The sequence below is a fragment of the Prionailurus viverrinus genome, chromosome C1, assembly GCF_022837055.1.
Source record: "Prionailurus viverrinus isolate Anna chromosome C1, UM_Priviv_1.0, whole genome shotgun sequence".
Classification (NCBI taxonomy): Eukaryota; Metazoa; Chordata; class Mammalia; order Carnivora; family Felidae; genus Prionailurus; species Prionailurus viverrinus.
The window spans coordinates 183,331,020-183,357,248 of record NC_062568.1 but is presented as its reverse complement, the minus strand read 5'-3'; the positions used below and the strand labels follow the sequence as shown (position 1 = coordinate 183,357,248).

The 26,229-nt window shown below is 38.6% G+C and overlaps 1 protein-coding gene across 1 annotated transcript in view; it reads left to right on the top strand.

Annotated features, from left to right (window-relative positions):
• Positions 1-22,897, top strand: part of RLF (RLF zinc finger) — an 80,911-nt gene extending 58,014 nt beyond the window's left edge. The window contains exons 6-8 of the mRNA XM_047872055.1: positions 844-980; positions 10,807-10,948; positions 18,018-22,897. Of these exons, the coding sequence (XP_047728011.1) occupies positions 844-980; positions 10,807-10,948; positions 18,018-22,661 (4,923 nt within the window). The 3' untranslated portion in view covers positions 22,662-22,897. The remainder of the gene's footprint in view (positions 1-843; positions 981-10,806; positions 10,949-18,017) is intronic.
• The last annotated feature ends 3,332 nt before the right edge of the window (positions 22,898-26,229 follow it).

Sequence of the window (26,229 nt, the reverse complement as noted above, 5' to 3'; positions counted from 1 at the left end):
CAAAGAGATTAATCATATTCTTTGTTAAGACAGGGAAGTGATAGAGTTGAGAAAGGATCTCTTTAGAGGTCTTAATCTCCTGTTTCATTAGTATGTAAAAAGAGCCCCAGAAAATTCTGATTTGCCCAGAGGTGGTTTTATGATTTCTATAATTAGTGTCAATGAGGGGCACCTGGCTGGCTCATTTGGTACTGCATGTGACTCTTGACCTTGGGGTTGAGGGTTTGAGCCTCACATTCGGTGTAGAGATTGCTTTAAAAAAATTGAATCCTTAAAAAAAAATAGTGTTAATGAAAAAGATGTATTTCTGAGTGTTTTAGCTGTTTGAACGCACTTATATCAAGTATTATTTTTTCTCCTTAACTCTGAGAAAGTGATACAAGTTTCTCAACTGGCCTCGTTTAGCCCTACTGGCTGTGAGGATAAGCCTTGTGTTTTTCTATCTGTAACTAGAGTGACTTGAATAAAACTGTAAAGGAAATAAAGAAAGAAAAAACAAAAAAAATTATACTTCCAAGTGAAAATAATCTGAAGTTATTATGCATAATTTGATTTATTTATATGGTAGCAAAGTTCATGAATAGTTGAACTGTACAAAAATGCTTTTGTCTGTGTTGGGACTGCAGTGGAACTTCAGTCTATTCACTTCTCTTTAATATTTTCTAATATGATATAGTCCAGGAGATTTAGTCATAAGTTAATAGAAGAAAATTGTGTCCTTCTAATTAATTGCCTCATCAATTGTCAAAGATAGAAAACCTTAAAAGAGGCTTCTTGTTACATAACAAAATATACAGGAAAGTCACCATTTTTATTTTGACTCCATCTTCTCATTTTTGATAGATTGCAAAGGTCGACTGTAAGGAAATACTAGACATCATATGTAATCTGGAATCCGAGGGTCAGGATAACACGGCATTTGTTCTTTGTACGACTTACCTCACTCAGCAGCTCCAAACTGCAAGTGTATATTGTTCTTGGTAAGTATATTTACTTTTTTTCACTTTATTTGTTTAGTACATAGTATGGCATTTAGAGTTTATGTAAAACATTGGCTTCTTTCAAATTTAAAGCCTAAGCAAATTAATTGATGACATGTGAATTACATCTTGCTTAGAAGCTAAACCATTTAATAAAAAATGTTACTGGTTTAATCTTTTCCAGAAGAGTCCAGAAATAAAGAGAGGGTAAAGAATTTGAGCTCCTCTTGATCATCTTATATAGAGGGTTGTCTGTTAACTTTAATACAAGTCTTCTTTGGAAATAAAATTAAGGCAACATGAGACAAATTTGTGTTAGGTCATTTTCCTTTACACTTACTGTATCTTTTGGTAGTCATTTTCCCCTCTTATTTGGAAACCCATTAATTATCTAGGTTTCTAGGTCAGTCTTGCACTAGAGAAGGAAATCCATTTGAATAGGTAATCTCTTTTGAAACTTTGGTACTATATAGCAGAATTATATTAATTTGGTTTTAATTCAGTTTATATCTCGTTTGCCTATAGAGTACTTAGTTGCTAAAAAGAAAACAGTAAGTGTAACCTACGGTTCTTTCATTCCAACTGTGCAGAATCTGTTTAGGCCAAAAGGGCAGACTTGATACACAGGAGAGTTCTAGAATGTAAGACTGCCAGTAAGTATCAGATTAGTGATATGGATAATGCCATAGGATATTAGTGGAAGGTGCTCACTGTTTAAGAAAGGTGTCAAGGGAGAGGTTATATCAGAGCTTTAATTCAAAGAATGGGTTGGATTTGCATGATCTTGATTAGAGGAGCATGGAGAGATTTAGAACCTAAGGATGGCTTGAAGTTGGAAACGAACATTTTGATTGTAGGAAAACCCAGTAAAGCCCTTCGTGTGCTTTAGCCTTCATTGATCTCCTTTTGGAGCATCTTGTGTGTATTTGTAGTTTTATTATTAACATTGTATCCTACTATATTTCTTCCTGTTTACTATTTTATATAGAAATATTATTTGTGCTATAAATTATCTCATAATAATCCTCATAATTATCATTGTGCAGATGAGGCAGTGGATGACCAGAGGAATCAGAGAAGTCTTGTGATTGCCCAGGGTCTCAAGGCTAAAGTGATAGAGCTGAGATTCACATCCAGGGTTTTTGACCCCTAATCCAGTGCTTTTCTTCTCCTGTGGTGGTTTTCTTGGTGCAGGGCCAGAATGCAGATTGCAGTCTTCTACCACTGAGTCCACTCTGCCAGAGTTATATCTCCTGTGAGAAGGGAGATAGTGGAACAGGGAGTTAAATATATTTTGTAATAATCACTATGGCATTTTGTTAGGAAACCAAAAAAGCGGTGCTAAAAATGAAAAGAATTAAGTAGCAGTGAGGGTTTTGATCATTAAATTAAGTAGAAGAGGTTTCCCCCCCCCCCCATGCATTAGAGATTAGAGATTTTAGCCTCAGTAAAACAGATGTATTTACTTGAGGAACAAACCCCAATTTATCTTGTTACAGTTAATTTCTTTGCCTACAATGAAAAAATATCTGCTAGTGATAGCTAGATTTTCAGGGCAAAGAAATACACTAAATTACATATGAGATGTGTTATACATTACAGAGGGTTATGGGGTTTTTTTGGATTTTTTTAAAGTTTTAGATGTACAGTATAATGATGCAACAATTCTATACATTATTCAGTGTTCATCACAATAAGTGTACTCTTAATCCCCTTCACCGATTTCATCCATCTCCCCTCTGGTGACAACCAGTTTGTTCTCTATACTATATAATGAGTATATTTTCATTTGTCTCTTTTTTCTTTGTTCATTTATTTTGTTTCTTAAATTCTGCATATGTTTTAAATCATATGGTATTTGTCTTTCTCTATTTCACTTAGCATTGTACCCTCTAGATGCATCCATGTTATTGCAAATAGTAAGATCTTTTTTATGGCAGAGTAAATTCCATTGTATATATATACCACATCATCTTTAACCATTCATCTGTTGATAGACACTTGGGCTGCCTCTGTATCTTGGCTATTGTAAATAATGCTACGGTAAATGTAGGGGTGCATATATCTTTTCGAATTAGTGTTTTTATGTTTTTTGGGTAAATACCCAGTAGTGGAACTACTGGATCATATGGTAATTCTATTTTTAATTTTTTTTTTAACGTTTATTTATTTTTGACAGACAGAGAGACAGAGCATGAACGGGGGAGGGTCAGAGAGAGGGAGACACAGAATCTGAAACAGGCTCCAGGCTCTGAGCTGTCAGCACAGAGCCCGACACGGGGCCCGAACTCATGGACCGCGAGATCATGACCTGAGCCGAAGTCGGCCACCCAGCCGACTGAGCCACCCAGGCGCCCCTCTATTTTTAATTTTTTGAGGAACCTTCATACTGTTGTCCACAGTGGTTGCACCAGCCTGCATTCCCACCAGTGGTGCATGAGGATTCCTTTTTCTCTAAATCCTGGCCAATACTTTTTATTTCTTGTGTTTTTTATTTTGGCCATTCTGACAGGTGTGCCGTGATATCTTATTGTGGTTTTGATTTGCATTTCCCTGGTGATTAGTGATGTTGAACATCTTTTCATGTGTTTGTTTGGTTATCTGTGTGTCATCTTTGGAAAAATGCCTGTGTCCTCTGCCTGTTTTTAAATTGAATTATTTGGTTTTGGGTGTGTTCCATTGTGTAATTTCTTTGTATATTTTTGGATGTTAACCCCTTTTCAGATATATCATTTACCAATATCTTCTTTCATTCAGTAGTTTGTCTTTTTGTTTTGTTGATGGTTTCCTTTGCTGTGTGAAAGCTTTGTATTTTGGTGTAGTCTCAGTAGTTTAATTTTGCTTTTGTTTCCCTTGCCAAAAGAGACCTATCTAGAAAAATGTTTCCATGGCTGATATTGAAGAGATTACTACCTGTGTTTACTTCTAGGAATTTTATGGCTTCGGGTCTCACATTTAGGTCTTTCTCAATTTTGAATTTATTTTTGTGTATGGTCTAAGAAAGTGGTCTAATTTCATTCTTTTGCATGTAGCTGCCTTGTTTTCCCAACAGCATTTGTTGAAGAGCTTGTCTTTTTCCTGTTGTATAGTCTTGTATATTCCTTTGTCATATAATGACCATAAAAGTGTGGGTTTATTTCCAGCTTCTTTATTCTGTTCCATTGATCTGTGTGTCGGTTTTTGTGCCAGTACCATACTGTTTTGATTACTGTAGTTTTGTAGTATATCTTGAAATCTGGGGTTGTGATACCTCCAACTTTGTTCTTCTTTGTCAAGATTGCTATTTTGAGGTCTTTTTTTTTTTTTAATGTTTGTTTGTTTGTTTGTTTGTTTGTTTATTAGAGTGAGAGAGCAGGCAAACACAAGCAGGGGAGGGACAGAGAGAGAGGGAGACACAGAATCCAGAGCAGGCTCCGGAGCCCTGTGTGGGGCTCAAACTCCGGAACCTTGAGATCATGACCTGAGCTGAAGTCAGATGCTTAGCCGACTGAGCCACCCAGGCGTCCGTGGCTATTTGAGGTCTTTTTTCATTCCATGTAAATTTTAGGATTATTGTTCTAGTTCTGTGAAAAGCTGTTGGTATTTTAAATGGGATTGCATTGAATGTGTAGATTGCTTTGGGTAGTGTGGACAATTTAATAATAATTGGTTTTCCCAATCCATGAGCATGGAATCTTTCCATTGTGTCATCTTCAGTTTCTTTTACCCGTGTTTTACAGCTTTCAGAGTACAAGTCTTTCACTTCCTTGTTTAGTTTATTCCTAGGAATTTTATTCTTTTTGGTGTAATTGTAAATGGGGCTATTTCTTAATTTTTCTTTTGCTACTTTATTAGTATATAGAAATGGAACAGGGGGTGCCTGGCTCAGTCGGTTAAGCTTTGGATTCTTGATTTTGGCTCAGGTCATGAACTCATGTTGCGTGAGATCAAGCCTTGCTTCGAGCTCTGTGCTGACAGTCAGGAGCCTGCTTGGAATCCACCCCACCCCACCCCACCCCCCGCCACTTGTGCGTGCATGCATGCATGCGCTTACTCTCTCTCTCTCTCTCTCTCTCTCTCTCTCTCTCTCTCTCAATTAGTAAACATTTTTAAAAAATAGAAATGCAACAGATTTCTGTATATTAATTTTGTATCCTGTGACTTTATTGAATTCATGTATCAGTTCTAGTAGTTTTTTGGTAGAGTCTTCAGGGTTTCTGTATATAGTATCAGGTCATCTATAAATAGTGAAAATTTTACTTCTTCCTTACCAATTTGGATGCTGTTATTTCTTTTTGTTATCTGACTGCTGTGACTAGGATTTCCAAACTATGTTGAATGAAAATGGTAAGAGTGGACATCCCTGTCTTCTTCCTGAACTTAGAGGAAAAGCTCTGATTTTCACCGTTGAGTATGATGTTTGCTGTAGGTTTGTCATATATGGCCTTAATTAATGTTGAGGTGTGTTCCTGCTAAACCTACTTCGTTGAAAAGTTTTTATCATGAGTGAATGTAGTACTTTGTCAGGTGCTTTTTCTGCTTCTGTTGAGATGATTACATGGTTTTTATCCTTCTCTTGTTAATGTGACCTATCATATTGATTGATTTGTGAATAGTGAATCACGTTGCATCCTTGGAATAAATCACACTTGATCATGATGACTAATTTTTTTTAAGTGTTGTTGGATTTGGTTTGCTAATATTTTGTTGAGGATATTTGCATCTATGTTCATCAGATATTGGCTTATAGTTTTCTTTTTGTGTAGTGTCTACCTGGTTTTGGAAGCAGGGTAATGCTGACTTTGTAGAATGGATTTGTAATCTTTCCTTCCTCTTTTTTTTTTTTTTTTTAAATAGTTTGAGAAGAATAGGTGTTAACTCTTCTTTAAATGTTTGACAGAATTCACCTGTGAAGCCATTTAGTCCTGGACTTTTGTTTGTTGGGAATTTTTTGATTTCTGATTCAACTTCACTGCTAGTAGTTGGTCTGTTCAAATGCTCTTATTTCTTTCTGATTCAGTTTAGAAGGTTATATGTTTCTAGGACTTTATCCATTTCTTCCAGGTTATCAAGTTTGTTGACATACAATTTTTCATAATCTTGTATAATCCTTTGTATTTCTGTGGTGTAGGTTGTTATTTTTCCTCTTTTATTTCTGATTTATTTGCATCCTCCTTTTTTTTCTAATGATTCTGGCTAAAGGTTTATCAATTTTGTTGCATTTTTTAAAGAACCACCTCCTGGTTTCTTTAGTTTTATTTCACTTATTTCTCCTCTAATCTTTTTCATTTCCTTCCTTCTGTTGGCTTTGGGCTTTGTTCTTTTTCAGCTCCTCGAGGAGTAAGTTTAGGTCATTTGAGATTTTTCTTGATTATAAAGTAATTTTAAAACTATAATCACACGGTTCTTTTAATATTCCTAATAGAGCTTCCCTTCTAGAGTGACCTATAGCTTTATTCTTCTTCCTTTCTTTACTCTGACACATTAGCCCTTCCAAGGATGTTAGCAGCTGTAGGATTAATGCTGCTCCACGCAGCAGGAAGGGATTAACAAGGATTTCCCTCTTGTTGGCCTCCTGAGGAGCTAGAATGAGTAAAGGAAAGAAAATATTTAGTCACTTCACACTTGGGTAAAAGTAAGCTTCTTCCAAGCAGTTTAAAGAGAAATAGAATCTAAAATTTTGAAATTTGGAATCTTTTTTTTTTTAACCCCTTCTGTTGTTTTCATAGGTGTTTGTTTGTTTTGCTAATGGGATATTGGAGTGGGATATTTGAAACTTAGGAATTCTGTAAAACATGTGACTAAGTTGGAATCTGATAAAAGCAGTCACTTATTTTTAAACACATATACTAGAATTTATTTATCGGAAGTATCATTCTTGAATGTGGTCATCACAGAAGATAGTATTTGAAGTGTTAACTATGTAACTGTTACCCAAAAGTTTTTTTTTTTTAATTTTCTTAGAAATTTCCTTTAGAGATACTTACAAACCACAATAAAATATATCCTATTACTTTAAATCAGCCACCATATATATGCTTGATCTCAAAAGGTATATTACTCAGCTTATTAATTAACCATGGCCCCAAAAGAATTTTGGCTCTGCAAAAATCAAAGATGTGCTGGAGGAATGAGTTTCCTATAGATGTCTGCAGTGATAAGACCATTAGAGTAGCCAAGCAAATAAGAAAGTTACCCATTTTTGAATGGGACAGTGTACATATAGATGTGTAATTACTACTGCTGCTTTTAAAATAAAGTTCAGGGTGGCTGGATAGCTCAGTTGGATAAGTGTCCGACTTTGGCTCAGGTCATGATCTCATGGTACGTGGGTTCGAGCCCCTCGTCGAGCTCTACCGACAGCTCAGAGTCTGGATCCTGCTTCCGATTCTGTGTCTCCCCCTCTGTCTCTCTCTCTGTCCCTCTCCTTCTTGTAGTCTCTCTCTCTCTCTTCTCTCTCTCTCAAAAATAAACATTAAAAAATTAAAATAAAATTCATGGGGCACCTGGGTCGCTCAGTCAGTTAAACGTCCGACTTAGGCTCAGGTCATGATCTCAAGGTTCGTGAGTTCGAGCCCTGTGTTGGGCTCTGTGCTGACAGCTTGGAGACTTGAGCCTGCTTCGGATTTTGTTTCTCTCTCTCTATCTCTCTCTCTCTCTCTGCCCCTCCCTCGCTAATGCTGTGTCTCAAAAATAAATATAAAAAAAATTAAAGGTCATACAGGGGTGCCTCTCTCTCTCAAAAGTAAATAAACATTAAACAAATAAAGTTCATACAGGTGAGCCTTAAACCTCCACACAAAGCTTTCACCAAGTATTTGATAGGTTGACCTTTGCTTTCTTAGATCTGAGTTTAATGTATGTTGGGGCACCTGGGTGGCTCAGTCAGTTGTACATCTGACTTCAGCTCAAGTCATGATCTCATGGTTCGTGAGTTTGAGCCCCACCTGCTCGCTGCTATCAGGAAGAGCCCTCTTCCAATCCTCTGTCCCTCTCTCTCTGCCCCTCCCCACCACACTCGCTTACGTGCTCTCTCTCTCGAAATATATGTATAAAAAAATCTTGTACATTTGTGTTTCTTTGATGTAATCTCATGCCTGTTCTCTCCCAGGCTAGACTGTGATATGCCAGGGTCAATGTGTGTGTTGTCCTTAGTATCTGACGAAGACCACATATCCATATATGTTTTATTTAACCGAATTTTGTTGGAAGTAAAAAGTGGTCATGAGAATCACATACTGTATCTGCAGGAGCCACCTTTAAAGGTGGTCATCCCTTAATGCCACAAAGTTTTCTTTGACTCATTTCCACAATGCCTGAATTCTAGATAACCGTGTGACATACTGACTGGACTTTGGGCTTCCTGATATGCAGAAACCCAGTGTAGTTTAAAGTTCTTGCATGGTAGCTAGATCTCTGCTGAAGTATGTTTCCTACCATTAATAGAACTAAATTTCCTTTCCAGTTTTTATGAATTTGTATATAATTTGTTGACTTGAAGTAGGCAGTGGGCTAATTGGAAGCATCTATACAGTGGAATCATTTTCAGTATATTCTTTAATGGTTGTCCATTTAAAAAAACCGTACCATTATAGTAATTGATATTCGTCCCAGTGCATGTATGATCCAACAGGTTCTGAGTTACTATTTTATTGGTGGTTTCCATTTTCCAGTGTACAGATTTGAATGGATGACATGGTAGCATTTTCATGAGCTGTTTGTTTTGCTTTCAGGCAAATTTGTATATTTGGTTGGGTAATGAGTGGTAGTTTTAAATTGTTGGATCATAATTGTGTAAGTATGTTTAAAAACGAAATACCCTTTTTTGATCATGGTTATTTGGAATTAAAATAACTATAGCTTGAAATATTTAATTTGGAATAAATCGGGCCATAAACATTCTGATATATATTTTAAAAGTTATTTGAGGGGCTCCTGAGTGGCTCACCGGTTAAGTGGCCAACTTTTGGTTTCAGCTCAGGTCATGATCTCACGGTTCGTGAGTTCAAGCCCTGCATTGGGCTTTGTGCTGGTAGTACAGAGCCTGCTTGGGATTCTCTCTCTGCCCCTCCTGCACTCCTTCTCTTTCTTTCTCTCTCTCTCTCTCTCCCTCAAAATAAATAGATAAACTTAAAAAAAAATTATTTAAGAGGCTTTAATACTCAACTTGCCTCTTACCACTTTATCAGATTTGCCTAACTTTAAACTAATAGCTAGTTGACGTATTTTAGATAGTAGATATTCCTGATGCAGGGCTCAAACTCAGGAACCTTGAGATCATATATGACCTGAGCCGAAACCAAGAGTCGGATGCTTAACTGACTGAGCCATCCAGGTGCCCAGCAATCTTGTGAGTTAAAAAAATGAACAGTCACCCCAATTACTTGCCTTGCCAGTAGCTATTTTCAAAGCTGACCTGTCTCAATTTTTTACTTTTCCTGGTTAGAAAAGCAACACTAGTCACCAAAGACACTTAAAGGCATTTTAAGTTAATTTTATTTACATAGCTCAAATTTGCCATCATTAAATATTAAAAGCTTTAATCATGTATCTTTTAAGGAGTATATTCATTTAGATCTTTGAGGCAAGTTTTGTATGTATATAAGAATTTCACCATATGAGAATCCTAGTTACTTCTTTAAAAATACAGTAGGGGTGCCTGGGTGGATCAGTTGGTTGAACAACTAACTCTTGATTTCAGCTGAGGTCATGATATCAGGGTCATGGGATCAAGCCCTGCATTGGGCTTTGTGCTGAACACAGAGCCTGCTTGAAATTATCTGTCTTCCTCTGCCCCTCTCCTGCTCACACACATGCTCTCTAAATTAATTAATTAATTAAATTAAATTAAGTATAATAAGTTCTGTTAAATATGTTTATTTTCAATCTGTTGAGGTATGTTCGTTTATTAAGCTTTGTATTTGTACCCAGCTTCCTAGAATAGTCTGTTACTAGCAGTAAGATATTAGTGTTCTAAAACTGGCTTGTGAAAATAATACTTTTTTATGAAAATTGTTTAAGAAATAATTACAGTATGTATTGCAGTGTACAGAAAAGAGTCACTTTTTTAAAGTGGTAACATTCTCTTTAGTTTTACTAAGTAACTTCCCTTGCATTCATATTAGTATTTTTATCCTGGACATTTTTGAGTTACTAGTGCTTTTCCTTGAGAATTTTCTCTTGGGGCTCCTGGGTGGCTCAGTCCGTTCAGCGTCAGACTCTTGATTTCGGCTCAGGTCATGATCTCACACAGTTGGTGAGTTCAAGCCTCATGTTGGGCTCTGTGCTGACCGCGTGAAACCTACTTGGGATTGTCTCTGCCACTCCCTGCTCGTGCATTCTGTCTTTTTCTCTCAAAATAAATGAACTTTAAAAAAAAAAAGTTTTTTCTCTTAACCCATTCAGTGCCTTTAATTAACTTGTTCTTTTCAAGCTTTCTTTGTTTCCATAATGAATATTTGTAAGATTCTCGTATTTTAGCTGTTTCTAAAAGTGCCATTTTGCTAATTTTATTAGTAATATTTAAACATTCCAAAATGCATGCCTAAGTAGCTTCATGACATTTTAGAGCTAGAAAGGGCCAGGTAAGTGGAGAAGTGTACTGTTAGAATATTTATTAGTTGTATACATTTTGTTAGCAGTGTCGGGATGTCTCATGATCTCTGCCCACTAGGATAGTTTAACGATTTTACCAGTTTGAGAGGACCCAATAGGGAATGTAGACAGTTTTTTTTTCTTCTAGTTTCTGTTCACTATCAATTTATCTTTACAAACCAAAGTGGGTTGGGGAGGTGGACAGCAAATACCAGTTGCTTTAAATGTTTTACCTTAATCTTTCTTTTTATAGGGAATTGACTCTCTTTTGGAGTAAACTGCAGAGAAGAATTGACCCATCTTTAGACACTTTTTTGGAGCGCTGTCGTCAGTTTGGTGTCATAGCTAAAACACAGCAGCATTTGTTTTGCCTGATTAGAGTTATACAAACAGAAGTGAGTAATTTTGCTTTTTATGATGATTGTCCTAGAACTGAAGAAATGAGTGGGGAGATTACTTCTCAGACAACTCCTTTTAGACGAGGAAAGATTATGGAATTGGACGTACCTAGGTGTTTCTGCAGATTGACCTTTTAGAATCCACAGTTTTCTTAATGGAAGATAGTGATTTAAAGTGACTGGAGGAAGGGAAGATTATGTTTCTGGGCTATATCTACTACCCTATGTTTATTTTTCCTAGAACAGTTTTCTATATTTTATGCAAGCATGTTTGTTTGCATATTAACATAATTATTAACATGAAGAAAATATAACTATATTTTCCTTAAGAATAGAGTAATACATTTTCTAGGTTTTGGAATAATAGAACAGTTCCAGAATTAGCTACACAAAAATTATAATCTGTGCACAACAGGAAACAAGTTAGATATTTTTAGGAAGTAAATATTTCCTAAAATGAAATGAAGTGCTATATATAAAGCCTTGTTTTTTGAGTTGAGCCCTATAGATATATAAGACTATTAGCTTAGAGATTCAGCACAAATCTTATACTGTTCCCTGTTTTTGTTTTGTTTTTAGTATCTGCTCATGACTGAGCTCTCCATGTACCCATAGCTGTAATGGCTCATGGGTATGTTTCATGGGCTACTTCTTTGACAACATCCAAGGATTGTTTATACTAAAGCCAAGGCACAGTTGTATCTTTCATACATCCTTTCTCCTTTAATGTAAACATCTATATCCTATACTTTATTTGAAATATGTTGGTCTGGTCTTCTCCAGTGAAGATAGGAAAAGGTAAAACAGTTATTAAAAAGTAAATTCATGGTCAGATATGTTAGGTGATAATTATTTCTAATCACTGTGAATGAAGTTGTATCTCCTGTCACAGAAAGAACATGTTCAAGTAATTACCGAACTTGTGTTATTTTTAAAAATTAGTTTTAGGGGCATCTGGGTGGCTCAGTCAGTTAAGCATCTGACTGGCTCAGGTAATGATCTCGTGGTCTGTGGGTTCGCACCCCACATCGGGCTCTGTGCGGACAGCTCAGAGCCTGGAGCCTACTCCGGATTCTGTGTCTCCCTCTCTGCCCCTCCCTGACTCACACTCTGTCTCTCTCTGTCTCTCAAAAATGAATAAACGTGCCGGGCGCCTAGGTGGGTCAGTTGGTTAAGCATCCGACTTCAGCTCAGGTCATGATATCGCATTCTGTGAGTTTGAGCCCCACATCAGGGTGCGTGCTGACAGCTCAGAGCCTGGAGCCTGCTTCGGATTTTGTGTCTCAGTCTCTCTCTTCCCCTCCCCCACTCGCACTCTGTCTCTCTGTCTCTGTCTCTCTCAAAAATAAACATTATGGAAAGAGCCTAAATGTCCATCAATTGATGAATGGATAAAGAAGTTGTGGTTTATACATACAATGGAATACTACTTGGCAATGAGAAAGAATGAAATCTGGCCTTTTGTAGCAACGTGGATGGAACTGGAGAGTGTTATGCTAAGTGAAATAAGTTATACAGAGACAGACAGATACCATATGTTTTCACTCTTATTTTGATCCTGAGAAACTTAACAGAAGACCATGGGGGAGGGGGGTGGGAGGAAGGTACAGAGAGGGAAGGAGGCAAACCATAAGAGACTCTTAAAAACTGAGAATAAACTGAGGGTTGATGGGGGGTGGGAGGGAGGGGAAAGTAGGTGATGGGCATTGAGGAGGGCACCTGTTGGGGTGAACACTGGGTGTTGTATGGAAACTAATTTGACAATAGATTTCATATTTAAAAAAAAATAAACATTAAAACATTTTTTCATTAGTTTTAGAATTGGCCTTTAAAAAGTTTTATTTTGGGGGCGCCTGGGTGGCTCAGTCGGTTGAGCGTCCGACTTCGGCTCAGATCATGATCTCACGGTCCGTGAGTTCAAGCCCTGCATCAGGCTCCGTGCTGACAGCTCAGAGCCCGGAGCCTGCTTCAGATTCTGTGTCTCCCTCTCTCTCTGACCCTCCCCTGTTCATGCTCTGTCTCTCCCTGTCTCAAAAATAAATAAACACTAAAAAAAATTTTTTTTTAAGTTTTATTTTGTAAGTTTTAAGGAGAGTATTAGTTTTCTATTGCTGCATAACAAATTACCACAAACCTAGCACTTAAAACAACACCCAATTGTTAGCTCAGTTTTGTAGGACACAGTGTAGCACAGTGTGGCCAAGTTTGTTGCTCAGAGTATCAAGAAGGTGGAATCAAGGTTTTTGCCAGCTTGTGTTCTTATCTGGAAACTCTGTGGAAAATCTACTTCTAAGCTCATTCTTGTTGACAGAATTCTCTTCCTTTCAGTTGTAAGACTAAAGCCCTCATTTTTTGCCGGCTGCCAGCTGCAGCCTGTTTTCAGCTACTAGAAGCCATCCTCATTCCATACCTGCATTTTTAAGCCAGCAGACATTTAAGAAATTCTCCTAATTTGAATCTGACCTTCTCTAAATCTGATTTCCAGACACCTAGATGTAGAGGGCTTGAATGATTAGGTCAGGCCCACCTAGGTAATCCACCTGTTTTAAGATCAATTGATTTGGGGCCTTTATTACACCCACAAAGTCCTTTTTCCCATATGACATAATCATAGGAATTATACTTACAGGATCCACTTACCCTTGAATGGAGGAGATTATACAAAAGTGAGGGTCATTTTGGAATTCTGCTTACCTCAAGGAACCACAGAAAATGGGAAAGCTGCTAGAGGACTAGGGAAAGTGGGTTTCTGAGGCACTTGGCTGGCTCACTTGGTAGAGCATGTGACTTGTTCTTGGAGTTGTGAGTTCATAGAGATTACTTTAAAAAAAAAAAAAGTGGGTTTCTGACACAGACCAAGGAATTTGCTGTCCACCTACATAACTAGACCCATTCCTCTTTAATCCTCATTTCAGGTACTTTCCACTATAATCATTCATGATAACTGGCCTAAAGGGTAGAAAAGATGTGGACTGGTAGGTGGAAGGCAGTGAGTGGAGAATTCCCTTCAAATTGAGAGACTCACCTCTGGGTTTTTAAAGAGGGATGGATCGGGGCGCCTGGGTGGCGCAGTCGGTTAAGCGTCCGACTTCAGCCAGGTCACGATCTCGCGGTCCGTGAGTTCGAGCCCCGCGTCGGGCTCTGGGCTGATGGCTCAGAGCCTGGAGCCTGTTTCCGATTCTGTGACTCCCTCTCTCGCTGCCCCTCCCCCGTTCATGCTCTGTCTCTCTCTGTCCCAAAAATAAATAAACGTTGAAAAAAAAAAAAATTTTAAAGAGGGATGGATCTAACCTGTATCCATTAGGATCTAGTTCTGCCGCGAGTAGTAGATATCCCACAATAGTAGTGCTCTAAAGAAAGTGGAAACTTTTCCTTTTCTCATGTAGGTAGATAATCCAGGCAGACAGGCCAAGGTTGCTTTTAGTGGTTCCACGTATCAGAAACCCAGGTTCCTTTTTGTCTGCCATCAACACATAGTTTCCGTCTCATGTTCTAAAAGCTGACTATTCCAATCCTAGCTATCATGTCCATTCCTGATAGCAGGGCACTGGGAGTGGGGAGGCAAACCACACCATGATAACACCTTTTCCTCATCCCCTCTAATACACACAGCCCCATCTAGCTGCAAGGGAGACAGGAGATATATTTATTATTTCAGGTTACTTTGTAACCAGATAGAAACCAGGCATTCTGTTTTTGTAGCAGAAGAGGCAAAGGATATTGGGAGACAGCTTATAACCATTGACTTAGTCCTTGGGATGGAACAGGTTAATGATGCTAAAAAGCTTGTGTGGGCATTAGGTCTTTTGCAGAAGGCAACAGTGTATAATGGAGAGGGCCTTGTGATAGTACCTCTTTATTTTCTGGGCTTCCATTTTCTATAAATGAAGAGCTTAAACCAGATCATTTAAAGGTGCTTAGGGACATCTGGGTGGCTCAGTTGGTTGTGTCTGATCTTGATTTCAGCTCAGGTCATGATCCCAGGGTCATGGGATTGAGCCCCACATCGGGGTCTGTGCTGTACGTGGAGCCTGCTTGGGATTCTCTCTCTCTCCCTCTCTCCGCTCCCCCACTCCTTTACGTGCATGCCGTCTCTCTAATTCATTACTTAATTGGTTAAAAAAATAAAGGTGCTTAGAGTTGTTAGACTTTAAAAATAGTATGAATGAAGGTAGATGAGGTTATATTTTGAAGTGGAAGTTAAAGAAGAGGGCAACATTCAAGAAACTTGAATCCAGTTTATTTGGCCATATGGCCCTTTTTTTGGTGGAACATCTAGTGCTTACTGTTTTGCAAAACATGACTTTGTCTATTTTAATTCCTTCTCTTTAGTAATAGAGAAGCTGAAAATTAGAGGTGTATGACTTGTAAAGATTGTAAACCTAGTTGGAGCAGAGTCAGGACTGGACCATGGGTATCTTGACAAATTGCGTAATGTGATATGATTATCATTTGTAAATCAGAGCACAGAGGTCTTGGAGGGTCAGGTAAGTTTTAAAATAATTCATAGGTTCTCAACAAGTTATTATTCTTTTTGGAAGAGTGAGATAAACTGCAAAGAATATTCTTTTTTTTTTTATGTTTATTTTGAGAGAAAGTGCATTAGCAGGGGAGGGAGGGAGACAGACAGAGAGGGAATCTTAATCAGGCTCCACCCTCAGCGTGGAGCCGGACGAAGGACTTGATCCCACAAACCGTGAGATCATGACCTGAGCTGAAATCAAGAGTCGGATGCCTAACCAACTGAGCTACCCAGGCTCCGTCCATTCTTTCTTAAATAGCCCAATCTGGATGAAATGGTAAAATGTACAAAATCACTAAGAGCACTTTTCAAAAAAACAGACTTTATACCATTATGCATTCTAAACAGATATACCAAGAAGTTACTTGTTAAAAGAGTAGTGAATAAATTATAGGATATGAAATGTGGAACTGAATTTTGAAGATAAGACTAAATTGATTTTAAACCAGGTAGCTGGGACAAAGAGTGGCAGACATAGTGTATGAAGAGCACATAGGATATAGCCATATCAAGCTTTGGAATTCATAAAGGTTGTAAACTGGTTAAGAACTCAGGTTATGCACAAAGATAGCTTTAAGTTTAAATCCTTGTTCCTTTGCTCACTAGCTGGTGACTTTGGGCAGTTAACCTTCCGAGCCTTGGTTTCTTATCTATAAAATGAGGATAATGTGGGAAAATAGTATTTGGAGTAGTGTCTAGACTGTAGTAAGGTTTCAGGGATGCCTGGGTGGCTCAGTCAGTTAAGCATCTGACTTCTGCTCAGGTCATGATCTTGTGGTTCATGGGTTTGAGCCCCGTGTTGGGCTCTGTGCCCACAGCTCAGAGCTTGGAGCCTGCTTTGGATTCTGTCTCCCTGTCTCTCTGCCCTCCCCCCCTCAAAAATTAACAAACATTAAAAAAAAATTTTTTTTAATAAAAAAAAATGTAGTAAGGGTAGGGTTCTGTAAATTGATGATAGTTGTTTCTCTGTGTTCCTAGAACTTAGAATGAATGATGCTCAACACAGTATAATTGCTTAACAAATTGATTATCAATTTGAAGAGTAGAGTTTATCCTGTTATTTTACATGGTATTCTGTTGAATACTAACTATGTGCCAGCAATGTAGTAATCACTTTATATTGCTTATTTCATTTTTATAACAATGTTAGGAGGAAAATCTAATGTTACCACTACTGTTTCCATTTTATAGATGAGGCAGCTACAGCTTAGGAATTAAGAACTTGTCACTGCAGTGAAGCTGGGTTCAAAAGCAGTAAAAGTCTGACTCAAAAATCTATACCATTGGGGCACCTGGCTGGCTCAGTCTATAGAGCATGCAATTCTTGATCTCGGGGTCATCAGTTCGAGCCCCTAATTTTAGGCATAGAAATTACTTTTAAAAAACTTTTATGTTTTGCATTTTAAGCCACTCTGCCATACAATCCTACTTTTCTTTGCTCATAGTATTTTCATATTCCATTTCAGCCTCTCACGTAAGTCATCTTCTTGTATGCCTTGTATCATATATGACCAGATCTTTTTCCTGATTTTTTTTTTAATGTTTACTTATTTTTGAGAGAGAGCTCAAGCCAGGGAGGGACAGGTGGAGGGGGAGGAGGCAGAGGATCTGAAGCGAGCTCTGCACTGACAGCAGTGAGCCCATCGTAGGGCTCGAATTCACAAACTGAGATCATCACCTGAGCCAGAGTCAGACACCCAACCGAGTACCCAGGCACTATAGAAAGAATTTTAAGTTCTTGTTGTTTTTCCCATGGGAAGCTTGAGATTGAGTATACCTATAGCTATAAAGTACTAATTCTTTTAGGAGAAAAGAGGGAGAATCATTTCAACCTTGAGATTGTGAAAACACGCAGCTGTTCATGACAGTTGAATTTCTTAAATCGAATTTTATACAGCTGTTTCCTTTTTCACCCATTTATTTAAGCCCTGTCCTTCTTAACCAGCTTAAGACAATTCTTTTTTTGAATCCTTCAGTTACCTTACTTATCCTGATTTCCTTTGAATTCATGTACCTTTATTATTTATACATTTGGCATATAAATAAATTCCTTGAGGGTTAGACAGTGCTTTAATAGGCAGTGTCTTGTAAAGTTGGACACTATAAATGTACATTGTAACGTCTAATCCAGTCCTTTCTTTGCTTGTTGAGGCGAAAAGAATTGGAGCACCTGAGTGGCTCAGTCGGTTAAGTGTTCATCTTCGACTCAGATCATCATCTCAAGGCTCGTGGGTCTAAGCCCCAGGTTGGGCTTTTAAGCTGACTGCTCAGAGCCTGGAGCCTGCTTTGGATTCTGTGTCTTCCTCTCTCTCTGCCTGCCCCTCCCCCACTCATGCTCGCTCTCGCTCTTTCTCAAAAATAAATCATTTTAAAAATTAAAAAGGAGAAGGATCTAAATGTAACTTGGAGGAAGAAAGTTTAAAGATAAATTTAAGAACACTAAAAGGTTCGAGAAGTATGTATCTTACCAGTGAAAGTTAGGTAATACTTCATAATGAAAAAGTAATAACTCCCCCCCCCCCCCCACCCCTGTTTGTCTTACAGGCACAAGACGCTGGTCTCGGAGTGTCAATTTTACTATGTGTTAGAGCTCTTCAACTCAGATCAAGCGAGGATGAGGAAATGAAGGCATCAGTTTGCAAAACAATTGCTTGTCTTTTACCAGAAGATTTAGAGGTCAGACGAGCCTGTCAGCTTACAGAATTCTTAATTGAACCTAGTTTGGATGGATTTAATATGTTGGAAGAACTGTATCTGCAACCAGATCAAAAATTTGATGAAGAAAATGCACCAGTTCCAAATTCTCTCCGATGTGAGCTCTTACTAGCTTTAAAGGCCCACTGGCCTTTTGATCCTGAATTTTGGGACTGGAAAACTTTAAAACGACACTGCCACCAACTGCTAGGACAAGAGGCCTCAGATTCTGATGATGATCTAAGTGGCTATGAAATGTCTATTAATGACACAGACGTTTTAGAGTCATTTCTCAGTGACTATGAGGAAGGTAAAGAAGATAAACAATATAGAAGAAGAGATTTGACAGATCAGCATAAGGAGAAAAGAGACAAAAAACCCATTGGTTCTTCTGAAAGATACCAGAGGTGGCTTCAGTATAAATTTTTCTGTTTGTTATGTAAGCGGGAATGTATAGAGGCCAGGATTCTTCATCATTCTAAGATGCATATGGAAGATGGAATTTACACCTGTCCAGTTTGTATTAAAAAATTCAAGAGAAAAGAAATTTTTGTTCCTCATGTGATGGAGCATGTTAAAATGCCACCAAGCAGAAGGGACCGTTCTAGAAAGAAATTACTGTTGAAAGGCTCTCAGAAGGGAATTTGTCCCAAGAGCCCCTCTGCAACCCTGGAGCAAAACCAATCATTGGATGAACAAGCCAAAGGAGAGTCTCACGAATACGTCACATTCAGCAAATTAGAAGATTGCCACCTGCAAGACAGAGATTTGTACCCATGTCCTGGCACAGACTGTTCCCGAGTATTTAAGCAGTTTAAATACTTAAGTGTGCATCTTAAAGCTGAACACCAAAATAATGATGAAAATGCCAAGCACTACTTGGATATGAAAAATAGAAGAGAGAAGTGTACTTATTGTCGACGACATTTCATGTCTGCTTTTCACCTGCGGGAGCATGAACAAGTGCATTGTGGTCCTCAACCTTATATGTGTGTATCTATAGATTGCTATGCAAGGTTCGGATCAGTGAATGAACTACTTAACCATAAACAAAAACATGATGATCTGCGTTATAAATGTGAATTAAATGGCTGTAATATTGTTTTCAGTGACTTGGGACAGCTTTACCACCATGAAGCACAACACTTTAGGGATGCATCTTACACATGCAACTTTGTTGGCTGTAAAAAATTCTATTATTCCAAAATTGAATACCAGGATCACCTCTCAATGCATAATGTTGAAAGTTCAAATGGAGATGTGAAGAAATCGGTGAAACTTGAGGAGGCTGCACCAGGTGAAAAGCAAGATTGTATTGATCAGCCCCATCTACTTGACCAAACTGATAAATCACATTTACCCGAGGATCTTCTTTTCTGTGCCGGATCAGCAAGTTCTCAAATAGAAACTGCAGAAAATCTGAAAGAAAACAGTGACAGTAATTCTAGTGATCAGTTAAGTCATAGCTCTTCAGCTTCCATGAATGAAGAGTTAATTGATACACTGGATCACTCGGAAATGCAGGATATATTATTATCTCATGAGAAAGTCTTTGTGCCCTCCAATTTAAAAGAGAAATGTTCCAATGTGGCAGTTTGCTTTGATGGGACTAAGTTCACCTGTGGTTTTGATGGCTGTGGTTCCACGTACAAAAATGCAAGAGGGATGCAAAAGCATCTCCGCAAGGTCCATCCGTACCACTTCAAACCCAAAAAGATAAAGACAAAAGATCTCTTTCCCTGTGGGGGTAATGAACACAATCAAGCAACTGAAAAGTTTGATGCAGAACCTAAACCCAGTTCAGATACAAACAGTGACTCCCCAGATGAAGGTCTAGACCACAATATTCATACTAAATGCAAACGAGAATATCAAGGTTATTCCTCAGAAGCTTCTATCTGTGCTTCTAAGAGGCCGTGTACAGAGGATACCATGTTGGAACTTCTGTTACGCTTGAAACATTTAAGCTTGAAAAACTCAATAACGCATGGATCATTCTCAGGGTCATTGCAGGGGTACCCATCCAGTGGTGCTAAGTCTCTTCAGTCGGTTTCACCTACTATCTCCGACCTTAATTTTCAGAATCAAGACGAGAATATGCCAAGTCAGTACCTTGCACAGTTGGCAGCTAAGCCTTTTTTCTGTGAGCTTCAAGGATGCAAATATGAATTTGTAACCAGAGAGGCTTTGTTAATGCATTATCTTAAAAAACACAATTACTCAAAAGAAAAAGTCCTTCAGTTAACCATGTTTCAACATCGGTATTCCCCATTCCAGTGTCATATTTGCCAAAGGTCATTTACAAGAAAAACACACCTTCGGATTCATTATAAAAATAAACATCAAATTGGCAGTGACAGAGTCACTCACAAACTACTAGATAATGAAAAATGTGATCATGAAGGCCCATGCTCAGTAGACAGATTGAAAGGTGATTGCTCTACAGAACTTGGTGGTGACCCCAGCAGTAACTCTGAGAAGCCACACTGTCACTCTAAAAAGGATGAATGCAGTTCAGAAACAGATTTGGAGTCGTCTTGTGAAGAAACAGAAAGTAAAACATCTGATATTTCATCACCCATGGGTAGCCATAGAGAAGAACGAGAAGGACGAGAGGGAAGAGGTAGCAGGAGGACTGTTGCTAAAGGAAACCTCTGCTATATTTTGAATAAGTACCACAAACCATTCCATTGTATCCATAAAACTTGCAACTCCTCCTTCACTAATCTAAAAGGCTTGATTCGTCATTACAGAACTGTACATCAGTACAACAAAGAACAATTATGTTTAGAAAAAGACAAAGCAAGAACCAAAAGGGAACTTGTCAAATGTAAAAAGATATTTGCTTGCAAATACAAGGAATGTAACAAACGCTTCCTGTGTTCCAAAGCTCTTGCTAAGCACTGTAGTGACTCTCATAACCTAGATCATATTGAAGAGCCTAAAGTGCTTTCTGAAGCTGAATCTGCAGCAAGGTTTTCCTGTAACCAGCCTCAGTGCCCTGCTGTTTTTTATACATTCAGCAAGTTGAAGCACCACTTGATGGAACAGCATAATATTGAAGGAGAAATACATTCAGAATATGAAATTCATTGTGATCTTAATGGCTGTGGCCAGATTTTCACCCATCGCAGTAATTATTCTCAACATGTATATTACCGACATAAGGACTATTACGATGATCTATTTAGAAGTCAGAAGGTGGCAAATGAAAGGCTACTGAGGAGTGAAAAGGTGTGTCCGACAGCTCTCACTCAGGGGCATGAACATCAGACTACCAGGAGATCATTTAATGCTAAGGCTAAAAAATGTAGTTTAATCAAAGAAAAGAAGGCTCCGATTAGTTTTAAAACAAGAGCTGAAGCCCTCCATATGTGTGTGGAACAGTCTGAGCACACACAGTACCCCTGCATGGTTCAAGGATGCTTATCTGTGGTGAAGTTGGAAAGCAGCATAGTGAGGCATTATAAACGCACCCATCAGATGAGTAGTGCCTACTTAGAGCAACAGATGGAAAACCTGGTCGTTTGTGTGAAGTATGGTACCAAAATTAAGGAGGAGCCCCCTTCTGAAGCAGAGCCCTATATAAAGAAAGAAGAAAATAGCTGTGAATCAGAGCACACAAAGCACGGCCATTCCCCAGGTGACAGCGTGCCTGTCCAGAACACAGATTCCCTTCATCCAGGCGAAAGGGATGGAGGTCAGAAAGGATGTACAGAAAGCAAACCAGTTTTTGATGCAGATACTCTCCTCTACAGAGGAACTTTGAAATGTAACCATAGTTCAGAAACCACTTCTTTGGAACAATGTAATATAGTTCAGCCTCCTCCTTGTAAAATAGAAAATTCCATACCTAATCCTAGTGGGACTGAGAGTGGGACTTACTTCACGAGTTTCCAGCTGCCTTTACCAAGGATCAAAGACTCAGAAACTGGGCAGCCAAGTTCAGGGCAAGAAAACACTGTAAAAAATTCAACCCCTGTTCCAAAAGAGAATTTTAGGAAACATCCACAGCCCAGGTCATTTGATTTGAAGACTTATAAACCTATGGGATTTGAATCTTCATTTCTGAAATTTATTCAGGAAAGTGAAGAGAAAGAAGACGATTTTGATGATTGGGAACCTTCGGAGCACTTAACATTAAATAATTCTTCACAACCCAGTAATGACTTAACAGGGAGTGTTATGGCAAATAATATGGTGAATGACAATGACCCTGAAGTTGACATACCTCATTCTTCCAGTGACTCTGCAATTCATGAGAACCTGACTGCAATCCCACCTTTGATAGTAGCTGAGACAACAACAGTTCCTTCCTTGGAAAACCTGAGGGTTGTATTGGACAAAGCATTAACAGACTGTGGAGAGCTTGCCTTAAAACAGCTTCATTATCTTCGGCCAGTGGTTGTCCTTGAAAGATCTAAGTTTTCCACACCAATTTTAGACTTGTTTCCAACAAAAAAGACAGATGAGCTTTGTGTAGGAAGTTCCTAAATAGCAATTTTGTTTTAGAAACAGACTGGCTCCAACACTGCAACATGGGGACAATTGCCAATTTGAACAAAGGCTGCAAACCAGCCACACCATTGTTTAGGGTAGAATAGGCTGTGTATTTACATGAATGTATAATATCTATGTCAGCAGTATTGGCTGAGTCCATTAGCTCTCCAGTTGGTTTATTGATTGGGGTTTTTTGTTTTTGTTTTTGTTTATTAAAAAAAGAAATGGAACTGTACTCTTGTTTGGTGCTAATTAATACATCAAAATATATTGGGGCTTCCTTTTTCAAATTAAGTGTGCATGATTGTATATGGAACAAATACTAAGATCCCAGGGTGGGAGGGCTAGGGAAAGGGATATGGAGTTCTTACTTGACTTGAATGTGCACCTGAGGGTGCTTTGTGTAATATATTGTACACTACAGCATCTTATATTTTTTGAGTTGAGTTTCAATAAATTACAATTTTTCACCCATTTCTTGTTTACTCATAATGAGTTTTCATACCATACACTAACTGAAACTGCACTGGGCATTTTCTGGAATGTGCACTTATATTTTACCCCAGTAGTTTCTCATTTCTTATTAACCAAACAATTCAGATCAAGTTTCTTTCTGAATGACTGTTGTCATAAAGTTTTTGTGTAGAGAAAATTCTGAAATTGAGTAATTAGCTCTGAGGGTCAAGATAGCTCCCAAAAGAGGATGCCCGGCAGCTGTCCAGATAGAAAGAATACCAAGGAGAACATGAAGGGCATAGATGGATGCAGTCATGTTTCCAGGGACCTACAAAGAATGTGGTAGGCTGCAATGAAAGGGAAGCACTGGGGTGGATGAGATGACTGTAGAGATCGATGGGCAAGGACCCAACCATGAATGCTATTGAGTTTGGACTCGAGTCCTTAGGCAGCTGAGAGGCTTTAAAGGATTTGAACAAAATAACGACGTTAATTGCAATGTTAAATTAATAACAATTTGTAGATGTCTTAAAATGATTGTGATTTGAGAGGCTGAGAATGGAAACAGTAGATATTAAGACTGTTGAAGTAACTGAGGCAAACCTGATGAGAGTTTATACTATCAGTTGGAGCACAAGGAAGAGGAGATGAAATTTAAAGAGAGGGTTGGATGGTGAAAAAAACGTTTTGAGCAAAACCGATTTAGTAGTGATGCATCCAGTTGAGGTTGGAATACAAAAGGAAGAAATGAATTTTGGGGAAGAGGATGGAAAGCCAAGGTGAGCTTGGTCTTTGGATGTGTTGAACCTCAGTGGACTATGAGCCCTGTATGTCTAATGACAAAGCAGTGTGTTCTTATAAATACAGCAGCTTTATTCTCTGTTCTTGTGAAGTTCTCAGTGAGTTTCATCAGCTAGCAATGAAGTGACTCAGACACTCCTAATATCCCTTTCTTATGTCTGTCGTTAGGATTTTAAGACCTTTTCTCTGACCCCTAAAACCCACACACACACACATGGACACACAATGCCTAAGTGCTTTCTTGGTTCAGATCCTAGTAGGTAACCATAGGGTTCTCAAATAAGCATCTGTTGAAAGAAAAAAATGGCAGAAACAGTGGACAGTGGAACATCTTAGAGGCTGAGGCTACTACTGACTCCTTGGGACCTTTAGCTAATTTCTGTGGGCTTCAGTTTCCTCACCTATAAAGTGAAGAGGTATGGGATATTTTGACAGGTCACTTTCTGTGATCTGAGCATGAGAAACAGCTGGCGGCTTCATTTTTAGCCCAGAACAAGAGAAGATTGCTAATTTGCTTAAGACTGAACTACATCCATTCGACCACTCCTAATTTCTACCCCCAGAAAGGGCCAAGTAGGTCCGTTTGTAGTGGAACCAAACCCTAGTTGAACGCTATTGAAAGTTTGCTTCAAGTACAAGCCTAAATGGTTCATCCTAAGATTATTTTCTGTTCCAGTTGGAGCATCTTTATTTGACTTTTTAATAAGACCACGTTTTATGTCAAACCCAGCATGTGTAGTTCTATGATAATACAGAAGGTCGGACAGTTATTTTTCTAGCTTTCCATACTGTCATTTTTACTTGATGTGTCTTTGGGATTTGTGCCAATGCTAGCACAAACCTGGAAGCATTGACTTTGTTTTCAAAGCCCTTTTAAAGTCAAGAATGCCCGCTAAATAATGGGTAGAAGTTCAGAGTACCAGACACTTTCATTCTGTCCTTTTTACCCAGAATTCTCTTACTTCAGTGTTTCCCCATGTTGATGAACACGTGTGAGAGAGTGGGGTGGGAAATGAAGGAAAAGAAAGTTTTTGATTAGTATTCACAGTATTCCATCCCAAACCTATCGTCTCTTAGTCCCAGGTTGCCTACTTCTGCCCTGCACTGCCAAGGACATAGTCATATTATTAACCAAATATTTAAGTGCACACATATTTAGTGACGGTTTCAGATGCTTTAAAAGATAAAAATGTAAATTTATCAAGGCATCTGGCGGTGTGGAGCTTTCATGTGAGGGCTGGGGTAGCTTTAAACGTTGTAAAGTGGTAAGTGGACCAGCAGCGTGGGCATCACCTGGAGCTTGTTAGAAATGGAGAATGTCAGGTCCCACTCCAGAGCTTCTGGACCCAAATCGCATTTTAGTAAGATCGATCTCCAGATGATTCATAGGCACAGAAAAATTTGAGAAGCAGTGGCCTAGAATACAAAGTGGAAAGCGCTGTGAGAATTCAGGGTAATTGCACTTTTTTTAAAGCACTTTACATAAAATTATCTTGTTGAATTTTCATAAGTTCATGAAGTAGGTACAGTTACCCTTATTTGGCAACTAAAAAGATAGAAATAAAGTGTTTTGCCTAGCTGATAAAAGCTAGGAATAGGTGGAGCCTAGTTTCCAATCTCATCTGACGGAAGGTATCAGGGAGGGGAAGTTAATGTGAAGGAAGAATATTAGAAGGTTGCAGGTGGTATTTAAAGTCCCAAAAACACCCTAGCTCTGTAATTAAACTGAGTATATGGTTTGTAAAAGTGAATAATGGAGAATAAAGTTTGAAATGTAAGTAAAAGCCAGGTCACGCGAATCCAATGTCAATCATACATCTATTATTGACATTTTCTCATTTGAGGAAAAAGGAAAACTAGTTCATATGGTTTCTGTGAGTAATTTGTAAACTGTTAAAAAGTCCATGTTTCTCTCAGAAAGGTTGCCCAATCCCTTCTCCCCACCTGCCACCCCACAATAGACTGTGATACCCCTGGTTTTATATGCTGACTCAGAGGCAAAGCCTCCTATTATGTAGAGCTGAGTCTGGAAAGAGGGGCCTGCCTTAGTCTGACCTGCTTTGTCTATACCTGCAGGAATAGATTCTGTGACAGACTGCTTTTGGAGGTCTGAACCACTTTGAGGAAGGGAATCAGGATAGTCAGGAGATTTAAAAACCTGTTCACCTGTATTCGACAGGTTTAGCCTGGAAAAGAGAAGACTGGAGGTACAGGAAAGCTATAGCCAAGTATTCACTAAGCACATACTATCTGCTAGCTCCTGAGCGATGAACATGAGGCAGTGAGTTTCCTGCATCATGGTGAT